Source organism: Oncorhynchus mykiss, chromosome 28 (assembly GCF_013265735.2).
Source record: "Oncorhynchus mykiss isolate Arlee chromosome 28, USDA_OmykA_1.1, whole genome shotgun sequence".
Lineage (NCBI taxonomy): Eukaryota > Metazoa > Chordata > Actinopteri > Salmoniformes > Salmonidae > Oncorhynchus > Oncorhynchus mykiss.
In genome coordinates this window covers 38,967,617-38,989,276 of record NC_048592.1, presented here as the reverse complement: position 1 = coordinate 38,989,276, position 21,660 = coordinate 38,967,617, and the positions used below count along the sequence as shown (strand labels likewise).

Genomic DNA, 21,660 nt, shown 5'->3' with positions numbered 1-21,660 from the left:
TATCTGTTCTGTATCAATGGGTTGGTTGTCTTAGTATCTGTTATGTACTGTGTCAATGGGTTGGTTGTCTTAGTATCTGTTCTGTATCAATGGGTTGGTTGTCTTAGTATCTATTCTGTACTGTATCAATGGGTTGGTTGTCTTAGTATCTGTTATGTACCGTGGCAATGGGTTGGTTGTCTTAGTATCTGTTCTGTATCAATGGGTTGGTTGTCTTAGTATATGTTCTGTATCAATGGGTTGGTTGTCTTAGTATCTGTTCTGTATCAATGGGTTGGTTGTCTTAGTATCTGTTCTGTATCAATGGGTTGGTTGTCTTAGTATCTGTTATGTACTGTGTCAATGGGTTGGTTGTCTTAGTATCTGTTCTGTATCAATGGGTTGGTTGTCTTAGTATCTATTCTGTACTGTATCAATGGGTTGGTTGTCTTAGTATCTGTTCTGTACCGTGCCAATGGGTTGGTTGTCTTAGTATCTGTTCTGTATCAATGGGTTGGTTGTCTTAGTATCTATTCTGTACTGTATCAATGGGTTGGTTGTCTTAGTATCTGTTCTGTATCAATGGGTTGGTTGTCTTAGTATCTATTATGTACTGTATCAATGGGTTGGTTGTTTTAGTATCTGTTCTGTATCAATGGGTTGGTTGTCTTAGTATCTATTATGTACTGTATCAATGGGTTGGTTGTCTTAGTATCTATTCTGTACTGTATCAATGGGTTGGTTGGATGTCTTACAATGAAATGTAGCTATAATGAAATAGCCAAATGGGGCCTGTAGCCTGTAACTATAATGAAATAGCCAAGTGGGCCTGTAGCTATAATGAAAGTGCCCAGTGGGCCTGTAGCTACAATGAAAGAGCCCAGTGGGCCTGTAGCTATAATGAAAGAGCCCAGTGGGGCCTGTAGCTATAATGAAAGAGCCCAGTGGGGCCTGTAGCTATAATGAAAGAGCCCAGTGGGCCTGTAGCTATAATGAAAGAGCCCAGTGGGCCTGTAGCTATAATGAAAGAGCCCAGTGGGGCCTGTAGCTATAATGAAAGAGCCCAGTGGGCCTGTAGCTATAATGAAAGAGCCCAGTGGGCCTGTAGCTATAATGAAAGAGCCCAGTGGGCCTGTAGCTATAATGAAAGAGCCCAGTGGGGCCTGCAGATATAATTGGTTTGGGAGGTCAAGAGGGCTCTCTGCATCAATTAACACAGTGCACCTTTTTTAACCAGGGCCTAAAGGGAAACCAATAGGTCTCTGGTCAAAAGTAGTGCACTATATAGGGAATAGGGTTCCATAGGACTCTGTTCTGAAGTAGTGCACTATATAGGGAATAGGGTTCCATTTGAGACACACCATTGGTGAGTTGTGTCTCTTCCTCAATGAGGCCTGGAAACACTATTGTCCAAGGTGTGAAATCACTGGGCTCGGTGTGCCAGGGTCAGGGATGATGTACCATGGGGGAAGTAATGGGTGAAAATTAGTTTTCTGGTGGAGTAGAACATTATATAGACCTGGTGCTGAGGGAAGAAAAAACACATAGCCCTATTGCCATGGATACAAAGGGTTCATATTCATCACATGTAACATGTTTTAATAGGCCATTGTTGTGTCTGCTCTGCCACTATAATCAGATGTGAGTAACTATGTATCGCTGGCTTCCAAAATGAATTTACGTGAAAAAGGACAATAAAGCATTGTATCATATGATAGATAGATTATATATATATATATATATAATCTATATATATCCACTACTGTTCAAATGTTTGGGGACACTTAGAAAGAAAAGCAAATTTTTTTGGTCCATTAAAATAACATCAAATTGATCAGAAATACAGTGTTGACATTGTTAATGTTGTAAATGACTATTGTAGCTGGAAACGGCTCATTTTTTAAAAGGAAGGATAACAGTTTTCAACTGTGCTAACAAAATTGCAAAAGGGTTTTCTAATGATCAATTGGCCTTTTAAATGGATCAACTTGGATGAGCTAACACAACGTGCCATTGGAACACAGGCGTGATGGTTGCTGATAATGGACCTCTGTACTGCCTAAGTAGATATTCCATTAAAAATCTGCCGTTTCCAGCTACAATAGTCATTTACAACATTAACAATGTCTACACTGTATTTCTGATCAATTTGATGTTATTTTAATGGACAGAACATGTGCTTTTCTTTAAAAAACAAGGACATTTCGAAGTGTCCCCAAACTTTTGAACGGTAGTCTATGTATTTACTTTATATAATTTTTTATGGTATTGAAAATCCTACCGCCGTTATAGGTAATGTAAGGTAAACTAAGGTAAGGTAAAGGGTAGCTATTGGTTTACTATTTAACTAGATATATATATACATACAATTATATTAGTTTATTATAGATGTATAGTATTGAAAATACTACCCTAATTTAACACACCTGATTCTACTAATTAGCTGCTCAACAAGACCTTAACTAGCTGAATCAGATTTGCTAAATTAGGGTTGGACTGATGACCTACAGGACAGTAGATCTCCAGGAAGAGGGTTGCACTGAAAACCTACAGGACAGTAGATCTCCAGGAAGAGGGTTGCACTGAAAACCTACAGGACAGTAGATCTCCAGGAAGAGGGTTGGACTGAAAACCTACAGGACAGTAGATCTCCAGGAAGAGGGTTGGACTGAAAACCTACAGGACAGTAGATCTCCAGGAAGAGGGTTGGGCTGAAAACCTACAGGACAGTAGATCTCCAGGAAGAGGGTTGGACTGAAAACCTACAGGACAGTAGATCTCCAGGAAGAGTGTTGGACTGAAAACCTACAGGACAGTAGATCTCCAGGAAGAGGGTTGGACTGAAAACCTACAGGACAGTAGATCTCCAGGAAGAGGGTTGGACTGATAACCTACAGGACAGTAGATCTCCAGGAAGAGGGTTGGACTGATAACCTACAGGACAGTAGATCTCCAGGAAGAGGGTTGGACTGATAACCTACAGGACAGTAGATCTCCAGGAAGAGGGTTGGACTGAAAACCTACAGGACAGTAGATCTCCAGGAAGAGGGTTGGACTGAAAACCTACAGGACAACAGATCTCCAGGAAGAGGGTTGGGCAGCCCTGGTATAGGTAACGTAAGGTAATGTAGACTAAGGTCATTTAAGGTAAGGTAAGGTAAACTAAACTAAGGTAAGGTAAGGTAGGGTAAACTAAGGTGGGGCAAGGTAAACTAAGTTAATGTAAGGTAGGGCAAACTAAGGTAGGGCAAACTAAGGTAATGTACGGTGAGATAAGGTAAACTAAGGTAGAGTAAAATAAGGAAACGTAAGGTAAAGTAAACTAAGGTTAGGTAAACTAAGGTAAGGTAAACTAAGGTAATGTAAACTAAGGTAAGGTAAACTAAGGTAATGTAAACTAAGGTAATGTAAACTAAGGTAAGGCAGGGTAAACTAAGGTAAGGTAATGTAAATGAAGTTAATGTAAGGTAAACTAAGATAAGGTAAGGTAAGATGAGGTAAGGTGAGGTAAACTAAGGTACGGTAGGGTAAGGTAAGGTAAACTAAGGTACGGTAAGGTGAGATAAGGTAAGGTAAGGTGAGATAAGGTAAGGTAAGGTGAGATAAGGTAAGGTAGGGCGAGATAAGGTAAGGTGAGATAAGGTAAGGTAACTCACCTGATAGAAGTTGGGCCAGTAGGTAGAGATGGCCAGTTCTACCTGTACCCAGGCTCTAGTAGCTGGCCCAGACACGTTCCAGACGGGCATGCCCAGTGGACTGTTGTTCTCTCTGATGTACACGTTGAGCTGCCCCGGTCCCGCCCCCTCGCGTCCAGACAGGAAGTACTGGAAGATGATACAGTGGGTGTCATTCTCCTTCAGCTGGGGGGTCAGGAGGAGGGCCTTCTGACCAGCGAAACGCCCCGACGTGTTGACCATTATGAAGGCTGAATCTGGGGAGGCAGAGGAGAGGAGAACATTAAATGGAGGTCAGAACTGTGTAGCTGGGGGGTCAGAACTGTGTAGCTGGGGGGTCAGAACTGTGTAGCTGGGGGGGTCAGAACTGTGTAGCTGGGGGGTCAGATCTGTGTAGCTGGGGGGGTCAGAACTGTGTAGCTGAGGGGGTCAGAACTGTGTAGCTGGGGGGTCAGAACTGTGTAGCTGGGGGGGTCAGAACTGTGTAGCTGGGGGGGTCAGAACTGTGTAGCTGGGGGAGTCAGAACTGTGTAGCTGGGGGGGGTCAGAACTGTGTAGCTGGGGGGTCAGAACTGTGTAGCTGGGGGGTCAGAACTGTGTAGCTGGGGGGGTCAAAACTGTGTAGCTGGGGGGTCAGAACTGTGTAGCTGGGGGGTCAGAACTGTATAGCTGGGGGGGTCAGAACTGTGTAGCTGGGGGGTCAGAACTGTGTAGCTGGGGGGTCAGAACTGTGTAGCTGGGGGGGTCAGAACTGTGTAGCTGGGGGGGTCAGAACTGTGTAGCTGGGGGGTCAGAACTGTGTAGCTGGGGGGTGAGAACTGTGTAGCTGGGGGGGTCAGAACTGTGTAGCTGGGGGGTCAGAACTGTGTAGCTGGGGGGTTAGAACTGTGTAGCTGGGGGGTCAGAACTGTGTAGCTGGGGGGTCAGAACTCCGTAACACAGACAGGATCACATCCAACCAAACTAAAATGATTTACAGATGAAGGATCTTCCTTTATTGTTGCAGCAAAATAATTATGTCGAAACAGGATTTGAACGTTTAGTCCTTAAGGTTGCTTAATCGGTTGTTAGGCCACTAGTTAGCCAGATTTGGCTACATGAAATGTGCAGTACTGTTAATTAATATTGCCATGCGTTAGTGCTGGGTTTTCAGTGAATTGATGTCAATCATGAAGCTTTCCTGCGGTGCAGGAAAATTCTCAGCAACAAAAGACTGATCAAATGAAGATCGTACACCTGTAAATAGCATTGAACCATCTTAAGACACACAGCAGTGGAGAAGACACCAACAATAACATACACCCCATTATTTCCATCTCTACTTTGCACATTCTTCCATTGCAAATCTACCATTCCAGTGTTTTACTTGCTATATTGTATTTACTTTGCCACCATGGCCTTTTTTTGCCTTTACTCCCTTCTCAGTATACTGTAGGTAGGGGTAAAGGATAGATAATAGACAGTAACAGCAGTATACTATAGGTAGGGGTAAAGGATAGATAATAGACAGTAACAGCAGTATACTGTAGGTAGGGGTAAAGGATAGATAATAGACAGTAACAGCAGTATACTGTAGGTAGGGGTAAAGGATAGATAATAGACAGTAACAGCAGTATACTGTAGGTAGGGGTAAAGGATAGATAATAGACAGTAACAGCAGTATACTGTAGGTAGGGGTAAAGGATAGATAATAGACAGTAACAGCAGTATACTGTAGGTAGGGGTAAAGGATAGATAATAGACAGTAACAGCAGTATACTGTAGGTAGGGGTAAAGGATAGATAATAGACAGTAACAGCAGTATACTGTAGGTAGGGGTAAAGGATAGATAATAGACAGTAACAGCAGTATACTGTAGGTAGGGGTAAAGGATAGATAATAGACAGTAACAGCAGTATACTGTAGGTAGGGGTAAAGGATAGATAATAGACAGTAACAGCAGTATACTGTAGGTAGGGGGTAAAGGATAGATAATAGACAGTAACAGCAGTATACTGTAGGTAGGGGTAAAGGATAGATAATAGACAGTAACAGCAGTATACTGTAGGTAGGGGTAAAGGATAGATAATAGACAGTAACAGCAGTATACTGTAGGTAGGGGGTAAAGGATAGATAATAGACAGTAACAGCAGTATACTGTAGGTAGGGGTAAAGGATAGATAATAGACAGTAACAGCAGTATACTGTAGGTAGGGGTAAAGGATAGATAATAGACAGTAACAGCAGTATACTGTAGGTAGGGGTAAAGGATAGATAATAGACAGTAACAGCAGTATACTGTAGGTAAGGGATAGATAATAGACAGTAACAGCAGTATACTGTAGGTAGGGGGTAAAGGATAGATAATAGACAGTAACAGCAGTATACTGTAGGTAGGGGTAAAGGATAGATAATAGACAGTAACAGCAGTATACTGTAGGTAGGGGTAAAGGATAGATAATAGACAGTAACAGCAGTATACTGTAGGTAGGGGGTAAAGGATAGATAATAGACAGTAACAGCAGTATACTGTAGGTAGGGGTAAAGGATAGATAATAGACAGTAACAGCAGTATACTGTAGGTAGGGGTAAAGGATAGATAATAAACAGTAACAGCAGTATACTGTAGGTAGGGGTAGAGGATAGATAATAGACAGTAACAGCATTATAATGTAGGTAGGGGTAAAGGATAGATAATAGACAGTAACAGCAGTATACTGTAGGTAGGGGTAAAGGATAGATAATAGACAGTAACAGCAGTATACTGTAGGTAGGGGTAGAGGATAGATAATAGACAGTAACAGCAGTATACTGTAGGTAGGGGTAAAGGATAGATAATAGACAGTAACAGCAGTATACTGTAGGTAGGGGTAAAGGATAGATAATAGACAGTAACAGCAGTATACTGTAGGTAGGGGGTAAAGGATAGATAATAGACAGTAACAGCAGTATACTGTAGGTAGGGGGTAAAGGATAGATAATAGACAGTAACAGCAGTATACTGTAGGTAGAGGTAAAGGATAGATAATAGACAGTAACAGCAGTATACTGTAGGTAGGGGTAAAGGATAGATAATAGACAGTAACAGCAGTATACTGTAGGTAGGGGTAAAGGATAGATAATAGACAGTAACAGCAGTATACTGTAGGTAGGGGGTAAAGGATAGATAATAGATAGTAACAGCAGTATACTGTAGGTAGGGGTAAAGGATAGATAATAGACAGTAACAGCAGTATACTGTAGGTAGGGGGTAAAGGATAGATAATAGACAGTAACAGCAGTATACTGTAGGTAGGGGTAAAGGATAGATAATAGACAGTAACAGCAGTATACTGTAGGTAGGGGGTAAAGGATAGATAATAGACAGTAACAGCAGTATACTGTGGGTAGGGGTAAAGGATAGATACTAGGCAGTAACAGCAGTATACTGTAGGTAGGGGTAAAGGATAGATAATAGACAGTAACAGCAGTATACTGTAGGTAGGGGGTAAAGGATAGATAATAGACAGTAACAGCAGTATACTGTGGGTAGGGGTAAAGGATAGATACTAGGCAGTAACAGCAGTATACTGTAGGTAGGGGTAAAGGATAGATAATAGACAGTAACAGCAGTATACTGTAGGTAGGGGTAAAGGATAGATAATAGACAGTAACAGCAGTATACTGTAGGTAGGGGGTAAAGGATAGATAATAGACAGTAACAGCAGTATACTGTAGGTAGGGGTAAAGGATAGATAATAGACAGTAACAGCAGTATACTGTAGGTAGGGGTAAAGGATAGATAATAGGCAGTAACAGCAGTATACTGTAGGTAGGGGGTAAAGGATAGATAATAGACAGTAACAGCAGTATACTGTAGGTAGGGGTAAAGGATAGATAATAGACAGTAACAGCAGTATACTGTAGGTAGGGGTAAAGGATAGATAATAGACAGTAACAGCAGTATACTGTAGGTAGGGGTAAAGGATAGATAATAGACAGTAACAGCAGTATACTGTAGGTAGGGGTAAAGGATAGATAATAGACAGTAACAGCAGTATACTGTAGGTAGGGGTAAAGGATAGATAATAGACAGTAACAGCAGTATACTGTAGGTAGGGGTAAAGGATAGATAATAGACAGTAACAGCAGTATACTGTAGGTAGGGGTAAAGGATAGATAATAGACAGTAACAGCAGTATACTGTAGGTAGGGGGTAAAGGATAGATAATAGACAGTAACAGCAGTATACTGTAGGTAGGGGTAAAGGATAGATAATAGACAGTAACAGCAGTATACTGTAGGTAGGGGGTAAAGGATAGATAATAGACAGTAACAGCAGTATACTGTAGGTAGGGCTAAAGGATAGATAATAGACAGTAACAGCAGTATACTGTAGGTAGGGGTAAAGGATAGATAATAGACAGTAACAGCAGTATACTGTAGGTAGGGGTAAAGGATAGATAATAGACAGTAACAGCAGTATACTGTAGGTAGGGGTAAAGGATAGATAATAGACAGTAACAGCAGTATACTGTAGGTAGGGGTAAAGGATAGATAATAGACAGTAACAGCAGTATACTGTAGGTAGGGGTAAAGGATAGATAATAGACAGTAACAGCAGTATACTGTAGGTAGGGGTAAAGGATAGATAATAGACAGTAACAGCAGTATACTGTAGGTAGGGGTAAAGGATAGATAATAGACAGTAACAGCAGTATACTGTGGGTAGGGGTTAAGGATAGATAATAGACAGTAACAGCAGTATACTGTAGGTAGGGGTAAAGGATAGATACTAGGCAGTAACAGCAGTATACTGTAGGTAGGGGTAAAGGATAGATAATAGACAGTAACAACAGTATACTGTAGGTAGGGGTAAAGGATAGATAATAGACAGTAACAGCAGTATACTGTAGGTAGGGGTAAAGGATAGATAATAGACAGTAACAGCAGTATACTGTAGGTAGGGGTAAAGGATAGATAATAGACAGTAACAGCAGTATACTGTAGGTAGGGGTAAAGGATAGATAATAGACAGTAACAGCAGTATACTGTAGGTAGGGGTAAAGGATAGATAATAGACAGTAACAGCAGTATACTGTAGGTAGGGGGTAAAGGATAGATAATAGACAGTAACAGCAGTATACTGTAGGTAGAGGTAAAGGATAGATAATAGACAGTAACAGCAGTATACTGTAGGTAGGGGGTAAAGGATAGATAATAGGCAGTAACAGCAGTATACTGTAGGTAGGGGTAAAGGATAGATAATAGACAGTAACAGCAGTATACTGTAGGTAGGGGGTAAAGGATAGATAATAGATAGTAACAGCAGTATACTGTAGGTAGGGGTAAAGGATAGATAATAGACAGTAACAGCAGTATACTGTAGGTAGGGGTAAAGGATAGATAATAGACAGTAACAGCAGTATACTGTAGGTAGGGGGTAAAGGATAGATAATAGATAGTAACAGCAGTATACTGTAGGTAGGGGGTAAAGGATAGATAATAGACAGTAACAGCAGTATACTGTAGGTAGGGGTAAAGGATAGATAATAGACAGTAACAACAGTATACTGTAGGTAGGGGGTAAAGGATAGATAATAGACAGTAACAGCAGTATACTGTAGGTAGGGGTAAAGGATAGATAATAGACAGTAACAGCAGTATACTGTAGGTAGGGGTAAAGGATAGATAATAGACAGTAACAGCAGTATACTGTAGGTAGGGGGTAAAGGATAGATAATAGATAGTAACAGCAGTATACTGTAGGTAGGGGGTAAAGGATAGATAATAGACAGTAACAGCAGTATACTGTAGGTAGGGGTAAAGGATAGATAATAGACAGTAACAGCAGTATACTGTAGGTAGGGGGTAAAGGATAGATAATAGACAGTAACAGCAGTATACTGTAGGTAGGGGGTAAAGGATAGATAATAGACAGTAACAGCGTATGTGCATAAAGATTCAATGCAGATAGTCCGGGTAGCTACTTGATAAACTATTTAGCAGTCTTATGTCCTGGGGGTAGAAGCTGTTCAGGGTCCTGTTGGTTCCAGACTTGCTACATTGGTACCGCTTGCCGTGCGGAAGCAGAGAGAACAGTCTATGACTTGGGTGTCTGGATTCTGACAACGTTTAGGGCCTTCCTCTGACATCGCCTGGTATAGAGGTCCTGGATGGGAGGAGGCTTGGCCCCTGTGATGTGCAGGGCCGTACTCACCACCCTCTGTAGCACCTTAATAGTGTGGTCAGCAAAGTTTCCTTATGTAGAGATCGAAGACCGTGTGAGGACTGTGTGTTGTTCTGAATCATTGACTCTGACAGGCTTAGGGTCAGTTCCATTTCAATTCCAGTCAATTCAGTAAACCAAATACCAAATGTTCCTATTTGAAAAGCATTGAAGAGACAGGGTTAAGGTCAATACCATTTTAATTCCAGTCAATTCAGTAAGACAAATTCCATGTTTCTCATTGAAAAGCATTGAAGATAATTGGATTTTGATCCATTTTTTTTATAGATTTTCTAGTGTACTTCCTGAATCGACTGGAATTGAAATGGAATTGACCCTTAACCCCAAGGAGAGCAGTTGATATATCTCATCTTATGAACTGGGTGGTTCGAGCCCTGAATGCTGATTGGTTGACAGCCGTGGTATATCAGAACATATACCATGGGTATGACAAAACATGTATTTTTACTGCTCCAGTTACTTATAATGGCAATAAGGCACCTTTGGGGGTGTGTGGTATATAGCCAATATACCACGGCTAAGGGCTGTGTTCAGGCACTCGGCGTTGTGTCGTGCTTAAGAACAGTCCTTAGCCGTAGTACATTGGCTATTACACCACACCTCCTCCGGCCTTATTGCTGAAGTATCTCACAGACAGCTATACCGAGGTGGTTTTTTAACTCAAATGACGGAGAAAAATTAAGAAGAAAAGAAGATGAGGAATAAATAACAAAAAAAAAAGAGCCATTTTGATTGAACTCGAAAAGTTAATCCAATCCTCCAACGGGACACGAGTCAGAACGGTTATATTGACAAGACATTCAACCCCTATACATCATCCTCTCATAGGCCTATAGCTGTCAGCGCCACAGAGAGAAGACACAGCCTCTCCCTCTCTGCCAGCCATTGCCCCACTCTCGTTGGTGATATCATGGCCTCTCCAGGTCATGAGTTTATATACAGTTACTATGTGTCTTAACACGTTCCCTTTCAGTTCTACATATGGACTCTGCTACTTGTTAAAACTGAAAGGTTTTTGGCACTCCTTCTATAGCTGTCAGCTCCACAGAGAGAAGACACACGACGTACTGAAAGGACAGGTGAGACATACTGAAACGCAGAACAAGTGACGCGGTTTTGCGTTGATATTACCCACGGTACACCAGTACAATTCATTATCACACAGGGAAAGAGTTTTACACGGTTCAGAAAAGATAAGAGCAAAATAGACTAAGCAGAACAGCTAAGCAGAAAAGTTTTTGCTCGTTTGTCATCAAATACCTACACGGAGCCCACTCACAGACACAAATCTAACTTGTCTGCAGATTTGCTGAGGTACTTTAGGGGGGGGGAAGAAAGATAGTTCACCAAGAAGTGCAACCTTTACCAGAACCCAGTTTGTTCCTTCAGTGTCTCAGACTGCTTATCTTGTTGTGATAAATAACACAAGTAACTCTCTCTCTCTCTCTCTCTCTCTCTCTCTCTCTCTCTCTCTCTCTCTCTCTCTCTCTCTCTCTCTCTCTCTCTCTCTCTCTCTCTCTCTCTCTCTCTCTCTCTCTCTCTCTCTCTCTCTCTCTCTCTCTCTCTCTCTCTCTCTCTCTCTCTCTCTCTCTCTCTCTCTCTCTCTCTCTCTCTCTCTCTCTCTCTCTCTCTCTCTCTCTCTCTCTCTCTCTCTCTACTATGAGAGGAGGAGAACAGGAGAAGAGAGAAGAGCTGTGATAACACTGAGTCCATCTCTTCTAGTTTGTTGTTTGGTCTTTATTGGAAAAGGAGGAGGAGTACAGGAGGCGAGGGGAGACAAACTCTTCCAGTTTGTTGGTCATGCTACAACACCTCTCCTGAGTCTACAACATCTCAATACATATCTCAATTAATCTATCCTAATCTCTAAATGATGCAGAAAAATTAATCCATGCTTTTGTTACTTGTAGGTTAGACTACTGCAATGCTCTACTTTCCGGCTACCCGGATAAAGCACTAAATAAACTTCAGTTAGTGCTAAATACGGCCGCTAGAATCCTGACTAGAACCAAAAACATTTGATCATATTACTCCAGTGCTAGCCTCTCTACACTGGCTTCCTGTTAAGGCAAGGGCTGATTTCAAGGTTTTACTGCTAACCTACAAAGCATTGCATGGGCTTGCTCCTACCTATCTTTACGATTTGGTCCTGCCGTACACACCTACACGTACGCTACGGTCACAAGACGCAGGCCTCCTAATTGTCCCTAGAATTTCTAAGCAAACAGCTGGAGGCAGGGCTTTCTCCTATAGAGCTCCATTTTTATGGAATGGTCTGCCTACCCATGTGAGAGACGCAGACTCGGTCTCAACATTTAAGTCTTCACTGAAGACTCAACTCTTCAGTGGGTCATATGATTGAGTGTAGGCTCAGGAGTGTGAAGGTGAATGGAAAGGCTCTGGAGCAACGAACCGCCCTTGCTGTCTCTGCCTGGCCGGTTCCCCTCTTTCCACTGGGATTCTCTGCCTCTAACCCTATTACAGGGGCTGAGTCACTGGCTTACTAGGACTCTTTCATACCGTCCCTAGGAGGGGTGCGTCACTTGAGTGGGTTGAGTCACTGATGTGATCTTCCTGTCTGGGTTGGCGCCCCCCCTTGGGTTGTGCCGTGGCGGAGATCTTTGTGGGCTATACTCAGCCTTGTCTCAGGATGGTAAGTTGGTGGTTGAAGATATCCCTCTTGTGGTGTGGGGGCTGTGCTTTGGCAAAGTGGGTGGGGTTATATCCTTCATGTTTGGCCCTGTCCGGAGGTGTCCTCGGATGGGGCCACAGTGTCTCCTGACCCCTCCTGTCTCAGCCTCCAGTATTTATGCTGCAGTAGTTCATGTGTCGGGAGGCTAGAGTCAGTTTGTTATATCTGGAGTACTTCTCCTGTCCTATTCGGTGTCCTGTGTGAATTTAAGTACGCTCTCTCTAATTCTCTCTTTCTCTCTTTCTTTCTCTCTCTCGGAGGACCTGAGCCCTAGGACCATGCCTTAGGACGACATGGCATGATGACTCCTTGCTGTCCCCAGTCCACCTTGCCGTGCTGCTGCTCTAGTTTCAACTGTTCTGCCTGCGGCTATGGAACCCTGACCTGTTCACCGGACGTGCTACCTGTCCCAGACCTGCTGTTTTCAACTCTCTAGAGACAGCAGGAGTGGTAGAGACACTCTTAATGATCGGCTATGAAAAGCCAACTGACATTTACTCCTGAGGTGCTGACTTGCTGCACCCTCGACAACTACTGTGATTATTATTATTTGACCATGCTGGTCATTTTTGAACATTTGAACATCTTGGCCATGTTCTGTTATAATCTCCACCCGGCACAGCCAGAAGAGGACTGGCCACCCCTCATAGCCTGGTTCCTCTCTAGGTTTCTTCCTAGGTTTTGGCCTTTCTAGGGAGTTTTTCCTAGCCACCGTGCTTCTACACCTGCATTGCTTGCTGTTTGGGGTTTTAGGCTGGGTTTCTGTACAGCACTTTGAGATATCAGCTGATGTAAGAAGGGCTTTACAAATACATTTGATTTGATTTAGTCTACAACATCTCAATACATCTCTGTTAATCTCTATTGATCTCTAGTCTTCAAAATGTCAATATATATCTGTTAATATCTATTGATCTCTAGTCTACAACATCTCAATATATCTCTGTTAATCTCTATTGATTTCTAGTCTACAACATCTCAATACATGTCTATATTAATCTCTAATGATCTCTAGTCTACAACATCTCAATATGTCTCTGTTAATCTCTATTGATTTCTAGTCTACAACATCTCAATACATCTCTGTTAATCTCTATTGATCTCTAGTCTACAACATCTCAATATATCTCTGTTAATCTCTATTGATTTCTAGTCTACAACATCTCAATACATGTCTATATTAATCTCTAATGATCTCTAGTCTACAACATCTCAATATGTCTCTGCTAATCTCTATTGATTTCTAGTCTACAACATCTCAATACATGCCTATATTAATCTCTAATGATCTCTAGTCTACAACATCTCAATATATCTCTGCTAATCTCTATTGATTTCTAGTCTACAACATCTCAATACATGCCTATATTAATCTCTAATGATCTCTAGTCTACAACATCTCAATATATCTCTGCTAATCTCTATTGATTTCTAGTCTACAACATCTCAATACATGCCTATATTAATCTCTAATGATCTCTAGTCTACAACATCTCAATATATCTCTGCTAATCTCTATTGATTTCTAGTCTACAACATCTCAATACATGTCTATATTAATCTCTAATGATCTCTAGTCTACAACATCTCAATACATATCTCTGTGTGTCACGATTCATTTCTACTGCTCTTTGACAAAGTGGCTCTCGTCAACCGAAGATAACTTTATAGGGAACCGGCTTATCATTTGAGACATATGTCCTAAGGGATCTGTACAGCAGCTGAAACGAGTGGCAGGTCGGCTAGCGCTTAGAGCATTGGGCCAGTAACTGAGAGGTTGCTGGTTCTAATACCCGAGCCGACAAGGTGGGAAATCTGTCAAAGTGTCTTTGAGCAAGGCACTTATCCCTGACACATCTCACAGCAACTATCTGGTGGAGATTTCCTTTTTAAGTTTTACTGTAAATGGAGCATTTACTGATCTGGCCACTGAGTTGAATATGGAGATGTGTAATATACTGTACATACAGTACCTCATAGGCAGAGCAGATGGGTGAACGTTTTGATTTTTGGAACTAGGAACTACACAACTGATTCATATAACAAACTCAGGGTCCCCAGGACTGCCTCACCCCTTAGGGTCCCCAGGACTGCTGTACCCCTTAGGGTTCCCAGGACTGCCTCACCCCTTAGGGTCCCAGGACTGCCTCACCCCTTAGGGTCCCCAGGACTGCCTCACCCCTTAGGGTCCCCAGGACTGCCTCACCCCTTAGGGTCCCAGGACTGCCTCACCCCTTAGGGTCCCAGGACTGCTGCACTCCTTAGGGTCTCCAGGACTGCTGCACCCCTTAGGGTCTCCAGGACTGAGTTGGGAACTATGTTCTAATCCTTCAACCAGACCTTGTTTACTCTAGTATGTCTGTTTCTAAGGATTTAAAGGCCCCGTTGATATAGAGAGCAGGTCAGAGACGCTCGACGGAAGGTTCTATTAGGTCATTTTAATAACACACAACCCATCTACTCAGCTGACTAAACATGATGTTTCTCCCCCTCTCTCTCTCTCCCTCTCCCTCTCTCCCTCTCTCTCTCTCTCTCTCTCTCGCTCCCTCGCTCGCTCCCTCGCTCCCTCCCTCGCTCCCTCCCTCCCTCCCTCCCTCTCTCTCCATCCACCCATCGGGGAGTCAGGAGCTCTGTCAGTGTGATATGAACCAACACTAATATCCTCATGATGAATAGATTCCATTGAAGCTCCATTACAAAGACAGATGCTAGGTCCCAAATGGAACCATATTCACTACATAGTATGCTACTTATGGGCCCCTGGTCAAAAGTAGTGCACTACATAGGGAATATGATGCCATTTGGGACATAACAGAAGAGAACCACAGAACAAAAGAAAACACCTAATGCTTGATTTCCTGTAGAGATTAATGGAACACCCAATACTATCCATGGTAGCAATTGTAATAATGGAACACCCAATACTATCCATGGTAGCAATTGTAATAATGGAACACCCAATACTATCCATGGTAGAGATTGTAATAATGGAACACCCAATACTATCCATGGTAGCAATTGTAATAATGGAACACCCAATACTATCCATGGTAGCAATTGTAATACTGGAACACCCAATACTATCCATGGTAGCGATTGTAATAATGGAACACCCAATACTATCCATGGTAGCAATTGTAATAATGGAACACCCAATACTATCCATGGTAGCAATTGTAATAATGGAACACCCAATACTATCCATGGTAGCGATTGTAATAATGGAACACCCAATACTATCCATGGTAGCAATTGTAATAATGGAACACCCAATACTATCCATGGTAGGGATTGTAATAATGGAACACCCAATACTATCCATGGTAGCGATTGTAATAATGGAACACCCAATACTATCCATGGTAGCGATTGTAATAATGGAACACCCAATACTATCCATGGTAGCAATTGTAATAATGGAACACCCAATACTATCCATGGTAGCAATTGTAATTAAATAAAAAAAACAGGAAAATAATCAAATACAACAATTGATCAAGAAATAATCTACAAATACACTATACCATTCAAGATAGGGAATGTTGTAAAATAATTAGTATTCCAATTAGTACTTAATTAGTACTTATGATAGTATTTATAAATATATATTGCATAATAATGTGGACACTTAATTTGAAGGATTGCTACCTATAACCAGGACTGGCATTTTTCTTGTTCTTGATTTTACTTATTTTATAATAAGGCCGTAACAGGAAAAAGGGGTCTGAATCCTTTACGAAGACAATCTATATATCCTGTTCATGTGGACAGAGAATGGAAACTGGAAATGATGCAGACAATTACATTGATAGAAGCCCCAATCTATCTGTAACATAAAAGCTGATCTACCCCTAAATAAAACCATACAGAAACAATGTGAATCAGTCACGTTACATAATACACACATTGCTGTGTGTCTGGAGGGGGGGGGAGGTGGAAGTGTGTGTGTGTGTGTGTGTGTGTGTGTGTGTGTGCATGTGTGTGTGTGTGTGTGTGTGTGTGCATGTGTGTGTGTTTGTGTGTGTGTGTGTGTGTGTGTGCATGTGTGTGTGTTTGTGTGTGTGTGTGTGTGTGTGTGTGTGTGTGTGTGTGTGTGTGTGTGTGTGTGTGTGTGTGTGTGCATGTGTGTGTGTTTGTGTGTGTGTGTGTGTGTGTGTGTGTGTGTGTGTGTGTGTGTGTGTGTGTGTGTGTGTGCATGTGTGGTGTGTTTGTGTGTGCATTGTGTGTGTGTTTGTGTGTGCGCTGTGTGTGTGTATGTGTGTGTGTCTGTGTGTCTGTGTCTGTGTGGTGTGTGTGTGTGCGTAGGGATGTTTTGTGTGTGTGTGTGTGTGTGTGTGTGTGTGTGTGTGTGTGTGTGTGTGTGTGTGGACGAGTCTGAAGCCTGGGAGAGCTGGGTCTGGCTCTATACAAGTGCAGCCTCCAGACATCGATGTGAACAGAATAGGTCTGGGTGGGAGTGTGAAGAGAACAGACGACAAGGTAGGAACGTAGTAAATGGCTGTCTGCTGGTTCAGAATAGAAACATAGAAATGAACAAATGCCGGAGTTTTCTATCAAGCTGTCTGTGTTTTCTCTGTAGTTCTCTCTAATTAGAGAAGTCAGACCCATCTAGCCAGACAGTCGTACATTTAATCTCAGTATGAAATATTAATACAATAGGCACACTGTGTTACTAGTCACTTCTTGCTTGATATGGCTGTTGAATGTAATATTTTCCTGGAAGTACTGCGTGTAATAACCAAATATATGTTAAATAAATAAATTAATACAACTTTTAAATGAGACAATCTGTGGTGTTTACATCCAACACCTTTTAGACTCAATTAATTATATGTACCCATTGGTTGTTGGGGAACGTAACTTAAAATTGCCTCATGAATTTAGTTCAACTGTCACACTCCCATCAGAAACCCAAAATAGAAGCTTGTTCTCCTTCAATGTTTGTAAACATTGTATATGTAAACAAACACTGGTTAAAACTATAATGTCGATATCATGGATGGTCAGTCCTGTATAGCCTCATAAACATGGTTATAACTATAATGTTGATATCATGGATGGTCAGTCCTGTATAGCCTCATAAACATGGTTATAACTATAATGTCGATATCATGGATGGTCAGTCCTGTATAGCCTCATAACATGGTTATAACTATAATGTTGATATCATGGATGGTCAGTCCTGTATAGCCTCATAAACATGGTTATAACTATAATGTCGATATCATGGATGGTCAGTCCTGTATAGCCTCATAACATGGTTATAACTATAATGTTGATATCATGGATGGTCAGGCCTTGGATCTATAGCTCTGTGCATGACTTTGTAGCGAGAGGTTACATTACTCCAGCCAAAAAGCAGGTGTGCGCTTTGTTAATTGTTTCATCTGCTGATCGCAGCTCTGAGGGACATCCTTTGACAAGGTTCAAATGTAGACATTGAATTTTGAAGTCAGAAATTGTTTTTTAGTTTAGTTTAGTAAGAAGAAAAACATGACTTCCATGATTTTAGCTTGAGGATGATTGAATGAATATGAAATAATTTATAGTCCAAGGTGCATGAAGATAAATGCTCACATCCCTTGACCTCAAGCCTAATAACAAACCCCATAGGCTAAGGCTTCAAACACTACCGTACCGAGCAGTTCAACAACGACTGACTCAATAGCCCACGACTAGTCTAAGAGCAAATTATAATGAGATTGCGTTAGAGCTCTCTTTCTCACCCCCCCCTCTCTTTCTCCTCGCCGCTCCCCCCCCCCCTCTTTCTCCTCGCCGCCCCCCCCCCCTCTCTCTCTCTCTCTCTCTCTCTCTCTCTCTCTCTCTCTCTCTCTCTCTCTCTCTCTCTCTCTCTCTCTCTCTCTCTCTCTCTCTCTCTCTCTCTCTCTCTCTCTCTCTCTCTCTCTCTCTCTCTCTCTCTCTCTCTCTCTCTCTCTCTCTCGCCATCCCCATGTCTCCTTAACAACGCAGTGTACAGGACCAATTAAATATAGAGATCTCTCTCTACACTTGAGGGCTGTCTGATGGTAGTGTGTGTGTGTGTGTGTTAGTCGGCATCCTAAATTTAACCCTGTTCCCTACACACTGCACTACGGTTGACTTGGGCCCATAGGAAATCCTGTCAAAAGTAGTGTACAGGTGATGAAATAGGGGTGCCATTTGACTGGCAGAGTAATACGGTAAAGTCCTTACAGACTACAGACTACAGCTGCTGTCAGAGGATGTGTACAGGATACACCAGATGTACGACTGTTCATATGTAGGCCACTGTCTCCTCCTCTACTACTGGGGTAACTGTATAGAACACAACATGGAGATTAATACAGTGTAGAACACAACATGGAGACTAGTAGAGTATAGAACACAACATGGAGATTAATACAGTATAGAACACAACATGGAGACTAGTAGAGTACTATACTGTATAGAACACAACATGGAGACTAGTAGAGTACTATACTGTATAGAACACAACATGGAGACTAGTAGAGTACTATACTGTATAGAACACAACATGGAGACTAGTATAGTATAGAACACAACATGGAGACTAGTAGAGTACTATACTGTATAGAACACAACATGGAGACTAGTATAGTACTATACTGTATAGAACACAACATGGAGACTAGTATAGTACTGTACTGTATATAACACAACATGGAGACTAATATAGTATAGAACACAACATGGAGACTAGTATAGTACTGTACTGTATATAACACAACATGGAGACTAGTATAGTACTGTACTGTATATAACACAACATGGAGACTAGTATAGTACTGTACTATATAGAACACAACATGGAGACTAATATAGTATAGAACACAACATGGAGACTAGTATAGTACTGTACTATATAGAACACAACATGGAGACTAATATAGTAGTGTACTGTATAGAACACAACATGGAGACTAGTATAGTACTGTACTGTATAGAACACAACATGGAGACTAATATAGTACTGTACTGTATAGAACACAACATGGAGACTAGTATAGTACTGTACTGTATAGAACACAACATGGAGACTAATATAGTATAGAACACAACATGGAGACTAGTATAGTACTGTACTATATAGAACACAACATGGAGACTAATATAGTAGTGTACTGTATAGAACACAACATGGAGACTAGTATATTACTGTACAGTATAGAACACAACATGGAGACTAATATAGTACTGTACTGTATAGAACACAACATGGAGACTAATATAGTAGCGTACTGTATAGAACACAACATGGAGACTAATATAGTATAGAACACAACAAGGAGACTAATATAGTATAGAACACAACATGGAGACTAGTATAGTACTGTACTGTATAGAACACAACATGGAGACTAATATAGTACTGTACTGTATAGAACACAACATGGAGACTAGTATAGTACTGTACTGTATAGAACACAACATGGAGACTAATATAGTATAGAACACAACATGGAGACTAGTATAGTACTGTACTATATAGAACACAACATGGAGACTAATATAGTAGTGTACTGTATAGAACACAACATGGAGACTAGTATAGTACTGTACTGTATAGAACACAACATGGAGACTAGTATAGTACTGTACTGTATAGAACACAACATGGAGACTAGTATAGTACTGTACTGTATAGAACACAACATGGAGAATAATATAGTATAGAACACAACATGGAGACTAGTATAGTACTGTACTGTATAGAACACAACATGGAGACTAGTATAGTACTGTACTGTATAGAACACAACATGGAGACTAGTATAGTACTGTACTGTATAGAACACAACATGGAGACTAATATAGTACTGTACTGTATAGAACACAACATGGAGACTAATATAGTAGTGTACTGTATAGAACACAACATGGAGACTAGTATAGTACTGTACTGTATAGAACACAACATGGAGACTAGTATAGTACTGTACTGTATAGAACACAACATGGAGACTAGTATAGTACTGTACTGTATAGAACACAACATGGAGAATAATATAGTATAGAACACAACATGGAGACTAGTATAGTACTGTACTGTATAGAACACAACATGGAGACTAGTATAGTACTGTACTGTATAGAACACAACATGGAGACTAATATAGTATAGAACACAACATGGAGACTAATATAGTATAGAACACAACATGGAGACTAGTATAGTACTGTACTGTATAGAACACAACATGGAGACTAGTATAGTACTGTACTGTATAGAACACAACATGGAGACTAATATAGTACTGTACTGTATAGAACACAACATGGAGACTAATATAGTACTGTACTGTATAGAACACAACATGGAGACTAATATAGTATAGAACACAACATTGAGACTAGTATAGTACTGTACTGTATAGAACACAACATGGAGACTATTATAGTACTGTACTGTATAGAACACAACATGGAGACTAATATAGTACTGTACTGTATAGAACACAACATGGAGACTAATATAGTACTGTACTGTATATAACACAACATGGAGACTAATATAGTATAGAACACAACATGGAGACTAATATAGTACTGTACTGTATAGAACACAACATGGAGACTAATATAGTACTGTACTGTATATAACACAACATGGAGACTAGTATAGTACTTTACTGTATAGAACACAACATGGAGACTAATATAGTATAGAACACAACATGGAGACTACTATAGTACTGTACTGTATAGAACACAACATGGAGACTAATATAGTATAGAACACAACATGGAGACTAATATAGTATAGAACACAACATGGAGACTAATATAGTACTGTACTGTATAGAACACAACATGGAGACTAGTATAGTACTGTACTGTATAGAACACAACATGGAGACTAGTATAGTACTGTACTATATAGAACACAACATGGAGACTAATATAGTACTGTACTGTATAGAACACAACATGGAGACTAATATAGTATAGAACACAACATGGAGACTAATATAGTATAGAACACAACATGGAGACTAATATAGTATAGAACACAACATGGAGACTAGTATAGTACTGTACTGTATAGAACACAACATGGAGACTAGTACAGTACTGTACTATATAGAACACAACATGGAGACGAATAT

The 21,660-nt window shown here is 41.0% G+C and overlaps 1 protein-coding gene across 1 annotated transcript in view; it reads right to left on the bottom strand.

The window, feature by feature from the left end:
* The window catches only part of LOC118944840 (receptor-type tyrosine-protein phosphatase mu-like), a 543,829-nt gene that overhangs the window by 344,047 nt on the left and 178,122 nt on the right, over positions 1 to 21,660 (bottom strand). Inside the window, exon 3 of the mRNA XM_036966400.1 lies at positions 3,636 to 3,910. Within this exon, the coding sequence (XP_036822295.1) occupies positions 3,636 to 3,910 (275 nt within the window). The remainder of the gene's footprint in view (positions 1 to 3,635; positions 3,911 to 21,660) is intronic.